Below are 24,564 nucleotides of genomic sequence, written 5' to 3'. Positions count from 1 at the left end.
AATATGAGCAGTGAACTCATTGTCATGTTTATGAAACCAGTTTGAGATTATTTTTGCTTTGTGACATAAGTAGCCATTAGTAGATGGGCAAATTGTGGCCATGATGGGATGCATCTGGTCAGCAACAATACTCAAATAGGCTGTGGGATTCAACAATTATTTATTGGTATTAACGGTCAGAAAGTGTGCCAAGAAATATTCCCCACACTATTACACAACCACCACCAGCCTGGACTTTTGACACAAATAATGTAGGGTCCATAGAATCATGCTGTCGGCACCAAATTCTGACCCTACCATTTTTGGTAGCCTGTGTCCACTGCAGCCTCAGTTTTCTGTGAGACTTTATTCTTGATAATTTTCAGTATTCACACACACTATTTGCTTTTCAGCACAGCCGGTCACACACACAGCCAAAGGTTTGTGTGTCGCTCTCCCTCTCCAGAACCAATCACAGGGACTGCCTCTCTCCCCAATTTTAGTAGATTGTGGTGGTTAATCTGATGTGCTCCACCTTTATTCTTTCATTCAATCTCATAATCGACTTCAACTTCGCCATGTGACCACAAAGTTTCCTTGCCAATTGTCAAGTAATTTAGAGCTCAATGTGGGGAGTAATACAAGAACTTTATCTCTCGGTGTAAACTCTCATAGCTGAGTACCCCTATTACAGAGCCGGCTTTGACATTCTTGAGCCTGGAGCAAGTTCTCATGTGTTAATTGCCCCAGTGTGTGGAGTTTTGCTCTCAGGTCATGAACATTTAATTACGTTTTAACTGTTTGAAGGTCCTTCCTCCCAATTTTCCCATAGGACGGCGGGCACGCCGCACGGTCATACATTAATTTAAGTTCACCAGAACCAACACAAAGCAATGCCCGTGTGCTGTCCACCCTAATAGCCCAACGAGGTCCATGGCAGTTTTTTTGTAGGGCACCTCAATCAGTGGAAGGGGGCGCAATGTGGTTTTTGGGGTGGCCGCCAGATTCACCAGCTGAACTTCATGGCATGCCGCCCACCACCTGCGAACATCCCTGTGAATGCCTGGCCAATAGAAACAGGCCATCAGATGGTTTAGTGTTTTTTGCTGCCCTAAGTGACCCGTCAGCAGATTATGATGAGCCATCTGGAAGCTCATCATATTGCTCTGCAATACCTGTCAGTCCTCTGCCTGGAAATACTGCTCCTGCTCCGCACATAGTCCAAGAGGTGCTGGCAAGAGCCTTGATGACTTCCGCTACTGGTGAGGACTCCATGACGGCATTTTCTTCCTCCTAATTCCTGGGGTTCGGCACCACTGTGACAGATCTCCATGTCAAGGAGGAAGCGGGAGCCTGACAAACAATGCAACATGAGTCTTTATTCCTGATCATTTTCAGTATTCACACACACTACTGGCTATTTGGCACAGCTGATCACACACACAGCCAGGTTCCTGTGTCGCTCTCTCTCTCTTCTCCGGCAGTCTGGGCTGCCCTCTTTATCCATCTCCAGCTCTCACTGTAACACAGAACAGCTGTTAGAGATAATTTCCCACAGGTTCCAATCCTTACTGATCTTCCTCTCCCAACCTCGCTCTCTACAGACGTCGCTTGGCCATGCCTCCATCACCACAGGCACCTTTCTGAGTAAACTAGTTGTGACAGTTGTGCCCAGGAGATCAGCTGTGTAACGCAGACCAAGGAAGGGATGGAAACAGACGTCAGCTTAAGGGGTAAGCTTTATTTTTGTCACTTAATTTCCTTAACACACACACACACACGTATTCTCTGCCTTGTTGTCAGGCTCTCCCGATGCTCTGTGGCTGCTGGCTTTTATCCGCTCTCCTCACGCTACTGCAATTAGAGACAGGTGTTAGACATAATTTACCTCAGGTGTGAGCGCCCTTACCGCTTTTCTCTCCCGGACAGGCGCTTGACCATGCCCCCGCTGCCACAAGCTGTTACAGAAATACTCAAACCAGCCCATCTGGCAGTAAACGATCATTCCACGGTTGAAATAACTGAAGCATCAGTTATGTCAGCAAATAAGTCGCTTTGGATAAAAGCGTCTGCCAAATGCATAAATGTAAATGTAAATGAATGTTATTTAGTCTGTGTAGTCTCATGTGGTTCTGTGTTTGTCCTATGTTGTTTGTCCTGTGTCTCACCATGGTCCTGGAGGAACGTTGTCTCATTTCGCTGTGTACCGTACTAACTGTATATGGTTGAAACGACAATAAAAACCACTTGACTTAATTCTGGTGACTTTAGGAGCAGCATTTTTACCTTTTCGCTAGTACATATCTTGTGCTGCAGTTAATGAAACTATGGGCTACATTTGCATTGCTAAAAGACTTATTCACACAGCACATCCAGCACTAGTTAAAGTTTCTCAAAATCAGCTACCTTTTAAAAAAAATTGTTTGCTGTGGCAGGACCATGGGATTTTGATGGTATCAGATGATAATACTGTGGTGCATTGTGTGGTGTGTTTTTGTTAGATCAATGTGAAAATCTGACTGCATTTACACAGCACACACACAGTGTTATACATTAACCAGTTAATTCTAAAAATCGAATAATAAGGTATCTAGAAGTATTCACAGTCTTTTTAAGTGCCCACAATAAAAATACTGTGCATTTTCATTAATGCAATTTACATATATATGTAATGTATACTCGTACTTGAGGATGATGTTTGAACCCAAGCAGGTATTTATTGACACACAAACAAACACAAACAGAGACAGCAGGTAAGTGATTACTTGGCAGTACTGGGTTGAAGTGGTGATAGTTTATGATGAAGACTGATGCTGATAGAGATGGTGACTTTGCAACAACGAAGTGTTGAAGAGCTGGGCACTGGAGTCGCTGGAGAGGAATCGTGATGGCTTTAATGCTAGAGATACAGGTAAGTGAATCCGTACACAAAGTTGAGACAAGACACAGAATGGAAGGGGAGTGAGGTTTATATAAAGGAGTTGATTGATGCAATGACTAGAGGCAGGTGAGTACACCCCTCACTCTTTTGTAAATATTTGATTATATATTTTCATGTGACAACACTGAAGAAATTACACTTTGCTACAATGTAAACTAGTGAGTGTACAGCTTGTATAACAGTGTGAATTTGCTGTCTCCTCAAAATAGCTCAACACACATTAATGTCTAAACTGCTGGCAACAAAAGTGAGCACACCCCTAATTGAAAATGTCCAAATTGGGCCCAAAGTGACAATATTTTGTGTGGCCACCATTATTTTCCAGCACTGCTTTAACCCTCTTGGGCATGGAGTTCACCAGAACTTCACAGGTTGCCATTGGAGTCCTTTTCCACTCCTCCACGACGACATCATGGAGCTGGTGGATGTTAGAGACCTTGTGCTCCTCCACCTTCCATTTGAGGATGCCCCACAGATGGGGTTTAGGTCTAGGTGTGTTTTGGGTCGTTATCATGCTGGAATACTGCCCTGCTGCCCAGTCTCCGAAGAGGGGGATCATGCTCTGCTTCAGTATGTCACAGTACATGTTGGCATTCATGGTTCCCTCAATGAACTGTAGCTCCCCAGTGCCGGCAGCACTCATGCAGCCCCAGACCATGACACTCCCAGCAACATGCTTGACTGTAGGCAAGACACACTTGTCTTTGTACTCCTCACCTGGTTTCCGCCACACACGCTTGACACCATCTGAACCTAATAAGTTTATCTTGGTCTCAGACCACAGGACATGGTTCCAGTAATCCATGTCCTTAGTCTGTTTGTCTTTAGCAAATGGTTTGAGGGCTTTCTTGTGCATCATCTTTAGAAGAGGCTTCCTTCTGGGACGACAGCCATGCAGACCAATTTGATGCAGTGTGCGGCGTATGGTCTGAGCACTGACAGGCTGACCCCAGTGGTACTATTTTAATGTAAATAAACACATTATTTACCATTTTGTTTTTATATGTTAACATGTTCGTTACAATAAAATTGTTAGGTAAGATAAATATGGATAAAAAGTTTGGTCCCAGTTCAGTTTATAAATACTCAAGATTTACTCATTTTTAAATAAACCCATGTTGAGATCAAAAACGGTTTCAGAGTATATTTTACCTCCCCCTCCCACACACTTTTTTCTTCCACTTCAAGCACTGCATTTACTGAGTCGAGGGTAGCTTTTTACATAATGTGTGCTCGCGGTTTCAGGTGCAAACATTGCCATGGCTACACAGTCAGAAAGGGCTTGATTTTGCCCGACATGTCAATCTATATAAATTATTAAAGTGAAATATGGAGTGGGGGCCTGGGTAGCTCAGCGAGTATTGAAGCTGATATCACAAGTTTGAATCCAGGGCGTACTGAGTGACTTCAGCCAGGTCTCCTAAACAAGTTGTTAGGGAGGGTAGAGTCACATGGGGAAACCTCCTCATGGTCGCTATAATGTGGTTCATGCTCTTGGTGGGGCATGTGGGGAGTTGTGTGTGGATTCCGCATAGAATAGCGTGAAACCTCCACATGCGCTACATCTCTGCGGTAACGTGCTCAACAAGCCACGTGATAAGATGCGCGGATTGTAGGTCTCAGATGTGGAGGCAAATGGAATTCATCCTTCGCCACCTGGATTGAGGCAAGTCAATACACCACCATGAGGACTTTGTGAATTGGGCATTCCCAGTTGGGAGAAAAGGGGAGAAAAAAAAAGGGAAATATGGTGTTATACATTTGTGTAAACCAAGTCCTGAAGTATTAGCCTATATGTTAATTGGAGCAGAATGTACCATACTCTTAAATAATTTTCATTTATTGTTAGGAGGCCGCAACTAACCAGGAATTAAAAAAAAATGGCTCATCTATTCACTTGTGTCTCTTCAACATCATTCTGGGCTATGTTATTTGCAAGCACTATTTTTCTATTCACAATGTCCATTGTCTGTATGGCTCAGAGCACCAGACAATGAACTTGAACTTGATTACACCCACCTGCTTTGATTGGCGTGTCAGTAATTCTCTTGCTTAAATGAAAGAGATCCCAAAGCAAGCTGTTAAATGAAAATGGAAGCAGAGAGCTACTGTTTAAATGAAATTGATTCAAAGCTAGTGCAGAAATGAAATACATAATTTTTTAATACAGATTTTATTTATCGATTGAACGATGCATTTGATTAATTCATTATGTACTGTTACGTCCTAAAACGTTTTCTTACATCTTATATATTGCAGATGTGTGTGTCTTATTTTTTTCCATCTTGTTCCTGATCTGTGCCCTTCTACTTTCCTCTCACAGGTTCTTAATTGACATCAGCTGTCACCAATCAGCAAGTGTCCACTGTGATTTGTTTGTGGACTGTTGAAGCCAGGATAAAAGTGCCACAGATATAGGAGCGTGAACTTGTGTTTTCATTGTTGTTTGTGTCAGTTTACTTCAGTTGTGGTGCTTTGTATAAGACATACCAGAAAACACCTTAGTTTAAGCTTTGATTTTATTCAATGTTCTCACTTATTTTTTCTTTACTTAATAAATAGTTATTAGGAACTGTAGGGGGAGGCTGGCCATTTATTTGTAAATCTTGTTATCTCAGACGGTTTTTGACTATAGAGGAAGCTAGTGAATTTTTTTTTATTTATGTCTGGGACTAGTTTAGTAACTACCTGATAGTTGTAGTACATTTGTTGTTTTGGCCTTGCCCTCCCCTGAAGTGTGTGCGTGCACGCACACTCACACGCGTTAATAAAATAAAATATTCTAATTTGAATTTTGTTTGAAGTGCTGGGGGCGGGAGATTGGAACACTCACTCTCCAACTGTGGTTCTTTTTCTTTATATTATTGTTATATAGTAAAAATAATAATCATTATTTTATTGCCTTTAATTGCTCTCGTATTTATTAAGTTTTCAAATTCTAATAAGTTCTGCAACTCTGCCGTTTTTAAGGAATTTCTGTTATTGTGAAAATAACAAGTTTAAGCTGCAAGAATGAATTATCCATCTTCGAATGCATTCAATAAATCTCGATACGTGTTTTAACGTCATAAGGGTTGTGACGTCATAAGAGATGGACACGGCTGGATCTTCAGTCTGTTGAGAGACTTTTGCTGATAAAATCAGTTTTCTACTCTTGTCCTACATATGGAGATCTAGTTGTGTAAAGAAGTGAAGAAACATTGTTTTTCATTTGGATTCTGCCTGTTTAAGGAGGTTTCACTGAAATATGAACAAATAAAAGAAGACTCGTGCTGTAAGTAGGCTAATGAAATTGGTGAGTTTCACCCCTTCTTTTATTTTCATTTGCCCCCTGTATCAGACGGGTGAAGTGCATGTGATGATATTTCATGTTGAGGAGGATCATCTATTAGAAGTCACTATAATCAAGTAAAAGATCGATGTATTCCTGTAATCGATTAAATTGTGAAAGTATTTGTAGGGTGGAAGGGCTGCATTATCCTTTAAAACATTTAAAATAAGAGGTATCATAAAAATTGCATTTTGTTTTTATTTAGTACTGCCCTGAAGAAGATATTTGACACAAATATACTCATACTGTATATTCCTCAAGACAAAATAACAGCTGAATTTACACAAATGATCCTGTTCAGAAGTTTACATTCCGTTGGTTTCTAATATGGGGTGTTGCTTTCTCGATGATTAATGACTGTTTGTGTAATAATTGTTCATGGGTCCCTGTTTTGTCCTGAGCAGTGAAGCTGTCAACTTTTCTTAAGAAAAATCCCTCCAACTACTGTACATTATTTGGTTTCACAGCATCTCAGTCCGTGTGTCATTCGTTCATTTCATATTCAATTAGCAATGAAAAAAAAAAAAACGAAACTACGTTTACAAAACCAATATTAAAAAACAAATGAATTATTTTTCGTAATTTTAATTTAATGCTCAAGTTAAAAATAGAAAACTGAACAAATAGCCACGGGATACTGTGTTTAGATTATTTGATTTCACTAATATATGGCTTGAATATTTGATTGGCACATCTGGGTGGACCTGAAACGCCCCTTTCTTCTGATTGGTCAACCTGCACAATCATCTTCCTCAATGCTGGGAAACAGAATTAAAGTTATATGCTGTTTAATTGTTCAAATGAATTAATCGCAGTTCATATTCAATTCTTTACCATTTATTCTCCAAAACTCGCCACGTGTATTACAGCTGAGATATATTTCACATCAAATAGCCCTACATATAAACCTTTGTTTTAAATGATATAACGAAAAAAAACATACATTCATAAGACTATGTTTGCATAAGGCTAAGATATGCCTACATTGTAAAGAAACTGCGAGGTAAATTTTGTTTTCGGTTCGATATTAGTTGGATATTCGACTGTGGTGCGTAAGGGACCGTCTGAAAACTCCACCCACAACAAAAACGATCACTGGCGTCAGTGGAGTCAAAAACAACAAAAAAACAAAACATTCTTTATATATATATATATATATATATATATAATTAACGAAAACATCATTTTCACATTCCAGTCTTTCCATTTGTTGAGTGAGGATGTTTGTTTTCATATGTCTGCAGAAGTTATTTACTGATAATTAATAGAGGTTTGTCTATATTTAGTGTTGCTGATGTCATTTTGTGGTTTAAGTCACCATTATGGTGATTATTGTTCTCTTTGGTTAGATACCTGATACTTTTATCTTCATTATAGTATACAGCTGTTCAAATACAAAACACTGCGATAGAGAGACTTCCGCTGGATGTTATCTGATATATTTAAGTGAGATCTCATCAAAAGTAAAATCATAATGTAAAATTCAGATATACTATGGAATTTTTTTAACAGTGCTCAAATATTCATAAAGGGTGAATTTAATGCTGTGATTTATGATAAATAAATGTGACTATTAATGATAATTTATGAGCTGTCAATGATACACACAGATATCAAAATGCCGCATACAAACCTCAATGGTGACGAATTCAATTTCAGATGCTGTGATTAGTAAAATGAAACTTTGAATCTGCTAAAGAAATCCTCTTTTTATATACATGTATTATTAATTATATTTAAAATGTGTAACATTAATATGACAGTAATTAAGTGCAGCCTCTGTAAAAATTAAAGCCAAATGTTAATGTGTAAAGTTTATTGGGGAAAAATATTAACAGGCTAGTAATTCCAATGTTGACTAGCATACAATAATAATAAATATATGCCTGTATATTAGATACAGTGGATATAAAAAGTGTACACACCCCTGTTAAAACAGCAGGTTTTTGTGACGTAATTTTTTTTTACAAAGATAAATCATAACAGCATTTTTAATGTGAAAAATTACAACCTATCCAATGCCACAGAAAACCAAAGTGACACATTTCAGAGAAAAAAAAAAATAAATAAATAAATAAACGTATAATGACCTAAATGCATAAGTGTGCACATCCCTGAACTAATACTTAGTTGAAGCACCCTTTGATTTTATTACAGCACTCAGTCTGTTTGAATAAGAGTCTATTAGCTTGGCACATCTTGACTTGGGAATATTTTCCCATTCTTCTTTGGAAAAAAACGTTCCAGATGTGTCAAATTGCGAAGGCAACTCCTGTTCGGCCCTTTTCAGGTCCCCCCACCACATATTTTCTATAGGATTCAGGTCTGGGCTTTGGCTGGGCCAGTCCAAAACATTCATCTTTTTTTTGCTGAATCCATTGTTTTGTTGATTTGGATGTGTGCTTTGGATAATTGTCATGCTGAAAGGTGAAAATCTCATAATTTTCAGCTTTCTAGCAGACGCAAGAAGGCTCGGTGCCAAAATGTACTTGTACTTGGAGCTATTCATGATTCCCTCCACCTTCACCAAAGCCCCATTTCCAGCTGAAGAAGAGCAGCCCCAAAGCATAATGCATGCCATTTTCTTTTTTTTTTTTTGTCTTGCCACCCTGCCCCACAGCCCAGACAGACGAATACGGGAGATAGTGGTCACATGTAGGGAACAACCAGTACTTGCCAGAAAGAGCTGGAGCTCCTTTAATGTTGCTGTAGGCCTCTTGACAGCCTCCCTGACCAGTTTTCTCTTATCAATTTTGGAGGGATGTCCTGTTCTTGATAATGTCACCGTTGTGCCATACTTTCTCCACTTGTTGATGGCTGTCTTCACTGTGTTCCATGCTATATCTAATGCCTTGGAATTTTTTTTGTAGCCCTCAACAATGAGATCCTTTTAATGCTTTGTAAGCTCTTTGTGGCCCATGGCTCTTGTAGTAGCATGCAACCAAGATGATGCCAGGAAATTCCTACAAGAAAAGCTGAGATTTATTTGGAGTTAATCAGAGTCACTTCAGGTGAAGACAGGTGTGTACGATTTCACATGAGCTTGAAGATTGGTTGATTCTGAACACAGCCACATACCCAATTATAAAAGGGTGTTCACAATTATGCAGTCAAGCAATTCTAAGTGTTTTTAACGTATAATCAGGACATTACTGATGTAAAAAACAACACCATCACTATTTGAAAAAAGTAATTTTTGATCAAATCTAGACAGTCCCCATTTCCAGCAGCCATCACTCAAACACCTTATCCTTGAGTAATCATGATAAATTTCTATTTTGGTTCTAGAAAAACCTTGTCATTATATCAAACACAGCTGAAAGATAATTGGATCATTAAACAAAGCTTAAAATTGCCCTTGTGTTTGTTTTTGAGTTGCAACATTATGCAATAGACTGGCATTTCTTAAGGTCAATATTAGCTCAAAAATGGGAATAAAAGAAGGCTTTGAGGAATGAAGGCTATACAATCCTTGAAATTGAAGATTTCATAAAAAGGTGTACATTACAATCTTCAAAGACAAAGGACAACTGGCTCTAACAAGGACAGAAAGAGATGTGGAAGGTCAGATGTACAACTAAACAAGAGGATAAGTACAACAGAGTCTCTAATTTGAGAAATAGACACCTCACATGTCCTCAGCTGACAGCTTCATTGAATTCTACCCGCTCAACACCAGTTTCATGTACAACAGTAAAGAGAAGACTCAGGGGTGCTGGCCTTATGGGAAGAATTGCAAAGAAAAACACACTTTTGAAACTTTGAATCAAAAAGAAAAGGTTAGAGTGGCCAAAGAAACACAGACAACAGATATTTGGAAAAGAGTGTTATGGATCTTAACCCCATTGAGCTTTTGTGGGATCAGCTAGACTGTAAGGTGCGTGAGTGAAGTGCTCGACAAGACAGCTACATTTATGGCAAGTGCTACAGGAAGTGTGGGGTGAAATATCATCTGAGTATCTGGAAAAACTGACAGCTAGAATGTCAAGGATCTGCAAAGCTGTCATTGCTGCACTTCAAGGATTTTTTGATGAGAACACTTTGATGTAGTTTAAGAAGGTCTGATTTTTTTTTTTTTTCCAATTGTAATAGTCATTTTTCATGTTATTAATGTCTTGACTATACATTGTGATCAGTTGAATGCCACTTTGATGAATGAATAACCCATCTATAATGATCCTAAAGTAATTTTATGCTATTGCTTCACTGACTCCTGTAAAAATGGGTCCGGCTTTACGGACTCATGGAGGCGTGCACAACAGCACTGCTGCTGAAAAAAATCCTAGGGGAAACACTACACTTGGTACAGCATTTTAAAAAAAGGTCAGAACTCCAAGCACCAGTCACAAAGAAGGGCAAACAAATCCAATTCATGAGACATGAGCTCCATGAGGAAATCACTTGCAATGTGCGACCAAGTGCGTTTGGGAATGAGCAGTAGTTCTAACTGGCCAGCCAGGAGCTGATTATCGGGCTTGGATTTAAGTGTGACAGCCTTTCACAAACACAGTAACATCCGATATGAGAGTGGGCCACCAGAATTAGTTTTGCACTAGTGTTACCATCCTTTGAAAACCAGGGTGACCAGAGTTTTAGAAGGAATTAACCCACTGAATCAAATGTTTGCGTACCTGCTCGGGAACGTAACTTTTCAGGTGGGCAGGTCCTAGGCAATGGGTCAATAAACTGAATGCACACTGAATCTGTGAGTGGAATGATGAGTGACGTAGTGGGCTAAAGCACTAAACTGTTAAGCAGAAGATTGTCGGTTCGATCCCCACAGCCACCACAATTGTGTCCTTGAGCAAGGCACTTAACTCCAAGTTGCTCCGGGAGGATTGTCCCTGTAATAAGGGCTCTGTAAGTCGATTTGGATAAAAGCATCTGCCAAATGCATAAATGTAAATTAATCTCCTCCGGATCAGCCCATCTGAAGTGGTCCAGTAATTGTAAATTGACCCTAAATGTGGAAATGGAAATGTTTTGTGTTGCACAGGAGAATATACAGGGTTTAAGGTGAGTACATTAAATTTTTTGGTTGAACTGCCCCTTTAAATGTACTGTATTTAGTTAAAGTATCTTCCAAAAACAACAATATGAATTTAATTCAGCACAAGTTGCATTCCATCTTGCTGACAAACAAGGGACTGAAGAGAAGGACCATAATTAGGCTATATACTTAAAAATCATTCCATCTGAATAAAACTAGTGGTAAAAATTAAGAATGTAGCCCCCCGTTAGATTGTTATACATTTTGTACTGTTTTAATAAATGTTATTTACACATGAGACTGAAACCAGGCTTGAGCGGGTAATGAGTTGCAGTCGGTAAAATTTGCACATGCTGGTTTGGCCAGATTCACTAAAGGAATTATGCACAAACACGTTGCTAATTCTTAGCAGTTCTGATTTTGTGGGCCGATTGGTAGTGCTCTATACTAGAGGAGGCAGCAGTCCACCAAGACACACTCTACCGGGACCGCATCACTGTTTCAGACACCTGAATCATCTCTTTAACATGCGGAGGTGCACTTAACTACAGTTTTCTAGAAAAATCAAGAAAATTAAGGGGAGCTTGTTATTAAAACGGGTGCGACATCAGTGTTGTAGGTTCACAAAAGCAGACACAGATATATATATATTTATATTAGTAATCTTGATTATAAATTTACTTATATCGTGATATAAGATTTTGGTCATTTTGCCCATCCCTACTTCACTGTTTTAGTTAATATTGCTTCATGCAAACTTTTTGGTATGGGTTGATTTTCTCCCTAGAATATGAATAAAATTTTACTTCATGTTACAGAACATCTACAGAAAAATGTATCATTACAGGTTTTTCTGGCCCCTTGAAATGTTGGCTTTCATAACTTACCACTCTCTCTCTTTTGACCTTGAACTTTAGAATGAAATCTGCTTGACATGCAACTGAAGATGGAGTTTGTTAAAGAGGAGTTTAAAGAGGAGAGTGAAGACGTCAATATTTCTGAACCATTCAGACTGAAGAATGAAGATACTGAGGAACAAAGTGGTTGGTGCCCATTCTTGATTTTTATTTAATCACGGCTGAGAACCATGACAGTAAAAGTTCACCTAAAAATGTCAGTTCTGTCATCATTTACCATCCTTATGTCATTTCAAACATACAAGACATACTTTCTAGGGATATACCGATATTAACATTAAAAAAAACATGCCAAAACCGATATTTTGCCACTCACCTTATTTGGTCATCAGATCACTGTTTTGCTTAAGAATTATGCTTTGTTTTAACATAATTTTCATTGTGTAAAGAAATACAGTTATACCCAGAGAGAGAGACCAGTATGAACAATGATGACCTGGAGTCAGAGTTGAAGTTTCAATCAACAAAGATGGAGTTTACTGAAGACAAAGTTCTCCACATTTCCAAAGGCAAAAGACAGAAAGAGAAAATTAGTTGAGGCTCAAACCTTGAACTAACTTCGATTGCAGAAACAACAGTAATTACAGAATAGGCATATGCAAATCAATTGTTATCATCTCTTACAAGTTCGGAGTTCTGATTGGTGAACATTACAAAAGAAATTCTAGAACTCTTACAAACATGGCGTTCTGTTTAACAACCTGAATGCAATCAATCAAAGGGTTATATTTTTTAAAATACTAAATCAAGTTGGAAAGCAGAAATGGGTCAGAGGTGAGAGTCTTCTCTTTAGAGAACTGGCATCCAGTTCCTTTGACTTAAGTCACATTATTCTCAAAACTACAAACAATCCCTCCAATGACATCTATAGACAGAACACAACATAGGCTATCTTTTCTCTCTAGGTTTAGACACACTCACTGGGACTCCGGCCTTATCCAGATGTACAGTATATTTGTTCTCCGGGAAATGGGCTAAAAGAGTTGTGAATCTTCACTGGCCTCATAATTAGATTATGATTCACAGGGGTAACAATTCAATTATAAAACGATTGTTGATGCATCTTGTCCTTCAATTTTCTTTTTTCAGAATTGATTTTAACTCTTTATTTTTTCCCCCTTTCAGCTTTTTATTTAACAGCGGTTTTAAAAAAAAATCAGAATGAGTCTTCTCATTACATAAACCGGCCTTTTACATTCAGTATGAGCGGTGAACAGAAGATGGAACATCCACAAAATTTAATACATGCTTTTTTATTTTAAAACAGTCTCAGTTTTTCAGTTTCTTTTTTAGAACCTTCTCTTAAAAGCACAAGAATAACAATTATTATTAATTACTATTTATATTTTTTAAGCATAGTAAATCATTTAATTATTTAAAATTAATCTATGCCATGCTATTCATTTTCAAGCACAAATGGAAGTTGCTGGTCCAGGATGAGAGATATATCTTCTTCTATGAGAGTGCATCTGTCAGCTTCTCCTCACCTGCACATGACTAAAAACGCTTGATTACCTTTTGATAACAATTATTGAATGCATTCAACTCATCAGTAGGCCCAAGGGACAGGGATAATCCACCCCTTCAATTGAATGGATCTATTGAACACATGACAGGCCAAAATATAAAAGAGAGCAACTTTAAGTCAGACGATGAAGGCAAAGGACTTGGATCCACATGCAGAATATTCCATTTCCAAAACGGTAAATCGAAAGACAGAGACGTAATCCAAAGACGGAGCAAAAGGTCAAAATTCCAAGCACCAGTCCAAAAGAAGGGCAAACAAATCCAATATGTGAGACAAGAGCTAAATCCAGGGCAACTGGCAGAAATAATACAAAAACAACAGAATATAGAGTAGCAGTGATAACCACTCAGAAATTCCAGTGTTGAAACATTCAATACTTCACAATGAATGTTAATGAGAGCTGGGTATTTATACACCAGCAGAGTCTGATTAGAAAATGAGCATCAGGTGTTTTGAAAGAAGTCCCATGTGATCAGTAATCAGGAGACAGAGTCCTCTGGTGGCAGGACAAGTGTGTTGCTGTGGATATGACAACCACAATGAAAGATAAATAGAAGACAAAAACAAAAACATCCTAAATATGATAACATGGTGATTGATATGAAAAAAGGTTATTTTGTACTTACACAAAATTTTTGTACTTCTGATTAGAACCCTGCATTTCAGCCCGAGTCTCGATGGGCCCCGACTTATTTATGCCCATAGGGCCGGGCTTCGGGCCAATTTTCACGTCATAGTTCACGCGCGGGCCGGGCATCGGGCCTGTTTTATGATCCTCAATTTTTATATTTTAGACATTTATTTATTAAAAGAAACTATGAGAAGTTGATGGTAAAACAAACATAGAAAGACGTTTTATAACCTATCACACTGACACAGTCTACACACACACATGTACACAGGTTTCCCACAGACCCACGATTCACCTCACGTGCAATGGAGAACATAAAGAGAAAAATCACCACTGGCGAACTTAAAACTGCTGTGCCTGCACCTGTTGCTGTGGGCCATGCAGCAAAGAGAGCGGTGGCCGAATTTGAGGAAGAGTGGGAAAACATTGTGGAGCATGAAGAGTATAACGATGAAGTACAACATTACCTGCGCCTCAATCCCAACATGGAAGGTGATGGAAGAGATGTGCTGCGCTGGTGGAAACAACATGAGACCATGCTACCGCGACTGTCAAGACTGGCTCGCACTGTGTTTAGTGTCCCCACCAGCAGCAGTAGCAGCGAACGTGCCTTCAGCGCAGCTGGAATAGTTGTAGAAGAAAGGAGGACTGGATTGAAATCTTCCACTGTGGATGCTGTGCTTTTTCTCCACGATGCTCTGTAAGAGACTGTTCTACTGGCTGTAGCCATGTTAAGACTTGTTTTTCATTGATTGGACTTCATTTTCATTAGTCTAACTATTGGAAATAAGAATGACCATGTTCTGTGGTGAAGCCTTGATTTTTGAGGTAAGGTAAGAGAACATGCATATTTTTTATTTGTTTATATTGTATAGCCCGTTCTTTCGTTTTTCCGCACACCGTTGCGAGCAGCAGAGCAGCCTGCCTCAGCTTGTCAAAATGCCTTTTAACAGTGGTGGTGATAATAAACATTTAAAATACATTGTGTGATATACTTGAAGAGTTTTATATCTATGGAATTTATTGTTGTTTGCAAGTCAAGTATTGATTTGAGAGGCTAAATTGATCAAACTTGATCAACTCACTGTCGGCAGCTGGTCGCTTGGTCGTTACTTTAAAAAACAAAAACTTTAATTTAACAAACAAAAACATTTTAATGGCTGCAACAGTAGTATAGGTTGTGTAATGAGAAAAAAAAAAAAACGGGCTCCAGGCGGACTCGGGCTGAGAATTCTGATAAGCTGCCGGACAAGGGTTGGGCTAGGGCCTGAGCATCTCGGGCCGGGGCCGGGCTAGGGCCAAGATTTGAGGCCCTTGCAGGGCTCTACTTCTGATTATGCAGTTCAAAACAACAGAACTAACATGTACATGTATGTACTGTAAATTGGGCAATTTCACAGAAATGTCAACCAAATCATGGAAAAATAAAAAGTTATAACCAAAGGTTAAAACAGAAGGTTAAATTATATTGTGGTGTAATGGATTTTGGATATTGCCATCCAGACTGCTAGTGGGTGCCTCTTGCTCACACAATGCTGACTGAAGTGCTAAATGAAGCAATGAAATGCATAATATATTTTAAAACACAACCTTTTAAATGGGTCATGAAATGCTCTTTTTTTTTTTTTTTTTTTTGTAATACATTTTCTTTATTGATTCCACAAAACATATATACAAGAGCAAAAAGAAAAAGATATGAAATATGAAAGCCGAGTGCCCATTACATCACATACAAGACTCTGAACTTTCAACCAAAATTCCTGGATCTTAACCCCAGCAAAAGACATGGGTTATGTCCATCCTCTGATTGGCATCGCCAGCAGGTTGGTGTGTCTTTAAGACCAATCCTATACAATCTATAGGGGGTCCAATAAAATCGATGTAAAATCTTGAATTGCATAAGGCACACCCTTGTATCTCTAGATGCAGACTTGATGTTTTTAGAATCCTAGCCCACTCTCCCTCCTCCAATACCAAGTTTAAATCTTTCTACCATAATCTGTTGAGAAAGGTTGAAGCTCCAAAAGCAGTAATCACCACTCCCAGATTATTTTCCACTTTAGGGGGGTGTACGCTACTCCCAAAAATAGTACAGATCAGGTGTCGCAGCTGTAAACTTCCAAAGAATTGAGATCTGGGAATCCCAAAATGTTGAACCATATTTTCAAAGGATCTCAACAGGATCTCATATAGGTCACCAAGTGTTGTAACCCAAATCCCAACAACATTTCCAAAATCTTAAAAAGATAATCCCATTCTACCATACCAAAGCCATTTCGGCATTAAGTGAGATCACGACCAGAGTCTGATCATTCGCTACTGACCTCATGATATTGTTGAAACACCTAATGTAATCAGAAGAGCTGCGGCCCAGAATAAACCCCAATTTATCTATCATAACTTTACATAATAGGTTATCCAGAATTTTTGACACTATTTGTACGTCCAGCTGGATCAGGGAAATTGGACGGTAACTCTTACACTTACTTTGATCTTTGTCCTTTTTAAGAATCAGTTCGAGGTGATAGCTGAAATGGAGGGGTGGAATAGTAGCGAATAGGTGAGAACGCTTGCGTCCTTCATAATGGGGGAAGCGCAGCACACCTACTACGCACTCAGCCCAGCCACCATTGATGACTACAAAGAGCTAAAGAATGAGATCTTTGCATGGGTGGGGCTTTCACCGGTATGTGCGGCGCAGTGCTTACATGAATGGGTGTATAATGCTCAGGTTTCTGCCCGCGAACGGCATTGCAGCTATCCTGTCTAGCCCATCTATGGCTGTTGTCTGGGCAACCGACACTGGTACAGGTAGCGGAACGTGTGGTGGTGGACAAGTTCGTCCGGTCCCTCCCCCGCATGCAACAGCATGCTGTGGGAATGCGGAACCCAGAGACTCTCAACACCCTGGTGGAGGCTGTGGAACTGGCGGAGGCAATGCAAGCTCTTCGATGTGGGGAGAGAGCTGGCACCTTTTTCCGGAAAACGCACCAGGAAAATCGACCACTGGAGGGCACCTCGCGGGCAGTAGGCAGACCAGCAACACTGTCCGCTCTGGAAGAACCCATGCCCACGGACCCAAACCCCCCCCGGAGGCCCGAGCCTGGCTGGCAGTTTGCGTCAATTACCAAGCAGTGCCCCGGGAAGCACTGGAGAGGGAGGTGAAGGTCGAGGGCTGCTGCGTGAAGGCCATGCTGGATTCCGGGAGCTCCTTAAGCCTGCCCCAGCACCAGGTAGTTTCCCCCTTACCACACAGCAAGGCCACAATCCACACCACCTGTGTACATGGCGACACACGCTATGTCCCAACACAGTCAGTTACCATCAAGGCTGAGCCGGGAAGCTGGCCAGTGGAGGTTGGGATTGTCAAAGATCTGCCAGTGCCCCTAATTTTAGGACAAGACTGGCCAGGGTTCAAGCAGCTGTTGGCCCAAGCTGTCCAACCTGCCAGCCGCTGGGGGAAGCGCTGCAGGGGACCCCGCCCAAGACCACAGAGATGCCCGGTGTTGCTGGCCACTGACAGCGAGCGAGATAGTGAGTTAAGAGTGATTGCTCCTAACATATATTCTGAACTCTTCCAACAGATAATGATGGGGTCGCATTCGGCAAGGAACAACGGGAGGATGACCCCCTATGAAACTGCTGGTCCCAGGTCAGAGTAGACGATGGGAAGGTATGGCTTTACTGTGTCGCTCACAGGCGGGTGGAGGAGAAACGCCTCTTGGTGGTACGAAGACTGAGACCATGCTCGAGTTGGCCCACTCGCATCCCATGGCCGGGCACTTGGGGGTTTAGAACACCACCTGACAAATTAGGGACCATTTCTATTGGTGCTATTACCAGAGCTGAGCAATCTGTCAAAGAACGGCTCCACAGCGACCTCCCCCCAGCCCCCTCATACCCCTGCCCATCATCAAGGTGCCCTTCGAATGCATCGGGATGGACCTGGTGGGACAGCTGCCGAAGTCTGCCTGGGGGTGCGAGCACATCCTGGTCATGGTGGACTATGCAACTCGGTACCCTGAAGCAGTGCCTCTGAGGAAAGCCACCTACAAGAACATCGCTCGAGAGCTGTTCCTGCTGTTCAGCCGAGTCGGCATCCCAAAAGATATCCTCACCGCCCAGGGCAGGGGCCTACTGGACATTAGCCGGGAGGCTTGGGAACAACAGCCCTCACAGCACCGAACAGTAATTGAACCCGTGCATGAGATGAGAGAGAGAATCGAGAAAGTGATGCCCCTGGTGTGCGAACATCTGGAGGAGGCCCAACGGGCACAGCAGCGCACGTACGACCGCGCTGCCCAAGCTCATGAATTTCACCCTGGAGACCGGGTCCTGGTGCTGATCCCCTAAGTTTCTGGCCACCTGGCAGGGTCCCTACACCTTGGTGGAACGGACAGGGCCGGTAACGTAACACAGCCGGGATGAAGATGAACGGAGCAGATCTACCATATCAACCTCCTCAAATGCTGGACCGAGCCCGAGAGACGGGTCATCGGGTATGCACAAACAGAGGCCCCAGTGGTAGATCTAGGAAACCAACTCTCTGTGAATCAAAGGAAGGAGCTAGAAGCCCTGGTAAGAGAGTTCAGTGACGTGTTTTCCAGTTGCCCTGGGCAGACCAACATGATCTGTCATGAAATTCAAACACCTCCTGGAACTGCCGTGCGGCAGCATCCCTACCGGGCCTTGGAGGCTCGCCGTCAGGCTATAGAGGAGGAAGTGCAATGGATGCTACAACTCGGGGTCATTGCAGAGTCTAGAAGCCCCTGGTCCAGCCCGATCATGATTGTTCCAAAGGGCGATGCCCCCTCTGCTTCTGCAGTGACTTTCGGAAGTTAAATGAAGTCTCCACCTTTGACGGGTACCCCAAGCCCAGAATGGACGTGCTCATCAAGCGGCTGGGTCAAGCGTGATATATATCCACCTTGGATCTGACCAAAGGTTACTGGCAGTTACCCTAGCCCCATCATCCAAGGAAAAGACAGCGTTCAGCACACCTAGTGGCCACTGGCAGTACCGGATGCTACCATTTGGCCTACATGGGTCACCTGCCACCTTCCAACGGATGATGGACATCCTCCTAAGACCCCATCAGTCGTACGCAGCGGCTTAACTGGATGATGTAGTAATCCACTCCGAATGGTGGGAGGACCACCTAGACTGTCTGCGGTGGATGCTGACTGAACTGAGGAAAGCTGGACTCACCGTCAATCCAAAGAAGAGCCACCTAGGAAGGCACGCTACCTGGGATATCAAATCGGAAGGAGTCTGATCATGCCCCAGGAACAGAAAGTGGAGGCAGTACACATTTTGGCCGACCAACCACCAAAACCCAGGTACGTGCATTTCTTGGATTGGCAGGATATTATCTGCTTCGTACCTCACTTCTCCTCTATAGCCTGCCCCCTGACCTGACCAAAAAGGGACAGCCTGAAAAGGTGCAATGGAGACACCCTGTGGAGGAAGCCTTCCAGAAGTTGAAGAATGCCCTGACCACGGCTCCGGTCATACATGCCCCAGATTTCAACTGCTTCCTGCTACAAACGGACACCTCAGATATGGGGTTGGGAGCCATCTTTTCCCAAGTCCAACAGGGAGAAGAGCACTCCGTAGTATACATCAGCCGGAAGCTGAACCCAGCTGAGTATCCCATGCGTTTCAGCATCGCCCTGAAATTGGAGCTCTTAATCAACTCTGGCGCTGATCAGCGTCACCTGCGAACGATCAGCTGAAGGGGATTTAAATGCCGGAGAAAGAGGAAGACGGTGAGCACCAACTCCTAGGCATGTGTTTAATCCTCTTCTCTCTCTTTCTCGAATTCCAGACTCCAGCGATGAGTGAGGGCCGATCACCGCACGCGTTTCATGGAAGCAGCACAGATCACTGGACTCACAGTCACAGATGCCCCTTCATTCTACTTGTCACAATATAACACACCCTTTGTGGGTTTTCTTTGCACGTGAGAATAGTTGTCTGTGCCTCGTTCATCCTGCCACATTAGCTGTTCAGCAATGTTAAGCTTCCCAAAAGACTGTAGTCTCATAGCATTGTCTACATGGCTGCAGATGGATGCTAGATGCATTTTTCAGAAAGATGTTTTAAGTCTCGTACCCCCATCGTTGTCCACAACGCTTCAGAGCCAGAACTTTGAAATAGCATACAGGGAAAACAATAAAAGGCATTACTTACACCGCACCCAGCTATCCAACTCCTTTTGCCATAACATGAGCTGGAGAGAGCGCGGGCGTAAGCTCATCCTCGATCATTTGATGACTGCTGAATTTGAAATTCAGACCGATCCGGTCCAAGCTCCTTTATCCTCTTTTTCTTCAGGTGAACACCTTGCGCAGAGAAAGCAACCAATTAGAGAGCAACCTGCTTGCCAAAAGTTTAAGCAAGATAAACACTCAAATATTGTCATTAAAATCAATGTTACTCTTATTCCTTCCAACACATCACTTCCGGGTCTCATGATGCTACGATGCCAGCGACTTGCTGTTCCGTTTCTTGGCTTCTTTTGGGGGGCATTCGAGCTTAGATCAAGTCTCGAGCCCTCTGCCAGAGACAGCAAGCCACATATGTTTATGCTATCCTCACTGCACGATTACATTCACTTGCAAACTACTGAAATGGTGTTTTATTAAAGTTTGCTAGGAGCAAGTTAATCCAACCAATCACACAGCCATAGTTAGAGTCTATAAACAGCTGGTATTACCTCTATGTAGCATTGAGTGTTTCCAGCATCCCACCACCTCCTCATCTCCTATCTATTGCATCAATACTAATCCAGTCCAGGGGGCATTCGAGCTCCGGTCAAGACCCGAGCCTCGAGCCTTCAACCAGGGACAGCAAGCCACATATGTTTTCGCTATCCTCACTGCAGGATTACATTAACTTGCAAACTACAGAAATAATTTACCTGTTACTTTCTGCCATTGTTATGTCACTCATATTGATTTTTGTCTATTTTATATTTTCATTTTAGAGCTGACTGAAGTGAAAAAGGAAAGTCAAGAACTGAATGAATTGGAAGAGAAACATCAGTATCAGAAACTTTGCTCACAGACTGAAAATAAATTCTCACAAAAAACTAGAAGAACAAAAACAGAAAATTATTTTATCTGCCCTCAGTGTGGAAAGAGTTTCACACATAAGGGAAGCCTGAATATCCACTTAAGAATTCACTCTGGAGAGAAGCCTTATACATGCCATCAGTGTGGAAAGAGATTCACACATAAAGAAAGCCTGAATATCCACATAAGAATTCACTCTGGAGAGAAGCCTTTCACCTGTCATCAGTGTGGAAAGAGTTTCACACATAAAGGAAGCCTGAATATCCACACAAGAATTCACTCTGGAGAGAAGCCTTTCACCTGCCATCAGTGTGGAAAGAGTTTCATTAAGAAAGAAAACCTAAAGCAACACATACGAATTCACTCTGGAGAGAAGCCGTTTTCATGCCATCAGTGTGGAAAGAGTTTCACACATAAAGGAAGCCTGAATGTCCACATAAGAATTCATTCTGGAGAGAAGCCTTTCACCTGCCATCAGTGTGGAAAGAGTTTCATTAAGAAAGAAAACCTAAAGCAACACATAAGAATTCACTCTGGAGAGAAGCCTTTCACCTGCCTTCAGTGTGGAAAGAGTTTTGCACACAAAAGAAGTCTTAAAGAGCACATGAAAATTCACACTGGAGAGACCCCATACACATGCCTGCAGTGTGGAAAGAGTTTCAAACAAAAGGGAAACCTTAATATCCACATAAGAACTCATACTGGAGAAAAGCCTTTCACATGTCTTCAGTGTGGAAGGAGCTTCATAGACTCAAATGCCCTCAAAGATCACAAGACAATTCACACTGGAGAGAGGCCTTTTACATGCCTTCAGTGTGGAAAGAGTTTCAAACATAAAAGAAGCCTCAAAATTCACATTGGAATTCACAGTGGAGAGAAGCCTCACATTTGTCCTCAGTGTGGAAAAAGGTTTTCAGTTAAAGGAAGCCTTAAAAGGCACATAAAAATTCACACTGGAGAGAAACCTTTTGCATGTCTTCAGTGTGGAAATAATTTCACAGAAAAATCCAGCTTAAAGGATCACATGAGGATTCACACAGGAGAGAAGCCTTTCACCTGCCCTCAGTGTGAGAAGTGTTTCACAAGTAAAACAACCATGAGAGCTCACATGAAATGCCATTCAGGGGAGAAATTACACCACTGTTCTCAGTGTGGCAAGAGTTTTGTTCGATCAAGATATCTCATTGTTCATCAGCGCTATCACTCTGGAGAAAGGCCATTTAACTGTGATCAGTGTGATCAAAAGTTTGTCTGTTCATCACACCTGACAAGACACTTGAAAATTCATGGTAGTGAAAAGCCTTACATGTGTTCTCTTTGTGGAATGAGTTTTACACAGATGGCCTATTTTAAACAACACCAGACAATACATACTGGTGTGAAAGCTCATGTGTGCTCTGAGTGTGGAAAATCCTTTGTCCGAATCAGCTCCTTGAAACGGCACCAAAGAGTTCATATGGGAGAAAAACCTTATGAGTGTTCTCATTGTGAATGTAGATATGCTCATCCAAGACTCCTGATAACACATGAGAAAGTGCATACTGGAGAAAAGACGTATGACTGCGCTCAATGTGGGAGGAGTTTTAGCTCACCAAGTACTGTACAGAGGCATTTAAAGAAGAATTGCCCAAAGATGTTACAGTGAGCAAACTTTATCTTGAGAATCTTTGTTATTTGAAATTTGTGTATCTTCCAAAGATAGACTTTCTCTGTGAGAGACTACAAGAGTAATATCAACTCATATAGGATGGATGAAATTATTTTAGTCGTACTATTCTACTTATTGTTAATGACAATATTAGGATGAGATGGATCATTCCTATAATGCTAAATATGGCGACTGGTCGGAATGGAATACAGTAAGAGCTAATCACCTTTTTGATAGAGACGACCAGCCTTAAAATATTGTAGTCATAGACTAAAAATACTCAATCGGACTTGGATGTTATGATTACAGGAACATTAAGGAAATTAAATTTTGTTTTCTATTGTTGTATGCTATTAATTGTTTGTTAATTGACTGTATATGTTGCTGATTGTATGAAATTAAAAGGATTTAAATCTTGTTTAGGAGAGAGGGGTAATGTGTCATGTCCTTAATCCTAGAGAATGCACAATTTTGTCATTTAAATTATATATATAGAAAGGGCTCATCATATAGAGTTGCCTGTAACTGGGAGATGCCATGAGAAAATGTTAAGGTTACAACTGTAACCCTGGTTCCCTGAAAGGAGAATACAAGGTGCTGCATCAGGTTGCTGACACAATGGGGAATTCAGCAGAAATAGACGATCTCTGAAGCGCTTTACAATCACGGCAGTTAATTTGTCGATAGCGCTCCGTTCACGTGTCATTGTGCGTATATACGGCAGAGGACTGCAGTTATTGGATCAAAATATTCGACTGACAGGCATAGAGCGATACTAAGCCCTTACAGGGAGTAGTGTGGCCAGCATAGGCAGCATCTTGGTTCCTCCTTTCAGTGAACCAGGGATACAGACGTAACCTTAAAGTTCCCTTTCAAGTCGGTTGCTTCGACACAGTTTGCTGACACTATGGGGAATTGTATTCCTTCACGCTGTGCAACTAATTTGCACGCTTAAGCAAAGCCAGGTTCTAAAACCTGGCAAAAGTGTTTGAGGCATATGTCCTCAAGGGACACACCATTTGACTATGCCCAGGAGGAAGCCATGTCTCTGTTGGGGTGTGCTTAAACACCAATAGGGCACTACATGCCTTGCGAGTCGTATGCATGTGCAATGGCATCAACAATTCAATGGGAAAGTTTTTGTTTAGCCAAATATTTTGAGTGGCCTGTGACACGAACAAAGAACTGATCTGTCAGCCTCATTTGGCTCATATGATCAACGTACTTAAACAGCACCTTCACATGGCAGAGTGTGTGTAGTTTCTCTGCCTCGTTTGACGTGAATGGAGGCTATCTTAGGTGATAACCTAAGCCCTAAAGGGAGTGGTCAAAAATCGTGGGCACATAACCTTTCCTGGTTTTGAGAACGGCTTTCGACAAGGTCGGACCATACGCTAAACAAGAATCAGCGATTGACAATGCTTGAAGGTCTCAGCACGTTTTGCTAGAGCCAAAGCGAGCAGAAGTGCAGTCATCAATGAGAGTACAAGACGGTCTCAGCCACCTTACACCATGTAAAATGT

The 24,564-nt window shown here is 41.5% G+C and overlaps 2 protein-coding genes across 6 annotated transcripts in view; both read left to right on the top strand.

Moving 5' to 3' along the window:
* LOC127644811 (gastrula zinc finger protein XlCGF7.1-like) overlaps positions 1 to 24,564 on the top strand; it is a 367,559-nt gene that overhangs the window by 248,360 nt on the left and 94,635 nt on the right. The window lies entirely within an intron of this gene.
* LOC127644802 (gastrula zinc finger protein XlCGF57.1-like) lies at positions 1,613 to 23,453 on the top strand. 2 transcript variants are annotated; one of them, XM_052128181.1, is made up of 3 exons: positions 1,613 to 1,712; positions 12,159 to 12,284; positions 21,306 to 23,453. In XM_052128181.1, exons 2-3 carry the CDS (start codon positions 12,176 to 12,178, stop codon positions 23,036 to 23,038), a joined length of 1,842 nt encoding a protein of 613 aa, XP_051984141.1. In that variant the 5' UTR covers positions 1,613 to 1,712; positions 12,159 to 12,175; the 3' UTR covers positions 23,039 to 23,453. The 2 variants fall into 2 exon arrangements, with proteins under 2 accessions (XP_051984141.1, XP_051984140.1); XM_052128180.1 differs by lacking the exon at positions 1,613 to 1,712 and adding an exon at positions 6,025 to 6,215.

This window comes from Xyrauchen texanus, chromosome 6 (assembly GCF_025860055.1).
Source record: "Xyrauchen texanus isolate HMW12.3.18 chromosome 6, RBS_HiC_50CHRs, whole genome shotgun sequence".
Taxonomy (NCBI): Eukaryota; Metazoa; Chordata; class Actinopteri; order Cypriniformes; family Catostomidae; genus Xyrauchen; species Xyrauchen texanus.
The sequence above is the reverse complement of the archived record's forward strand: the minus strand, read 5'-3'. Positions and strand labels throughout refer to the sequence as shown.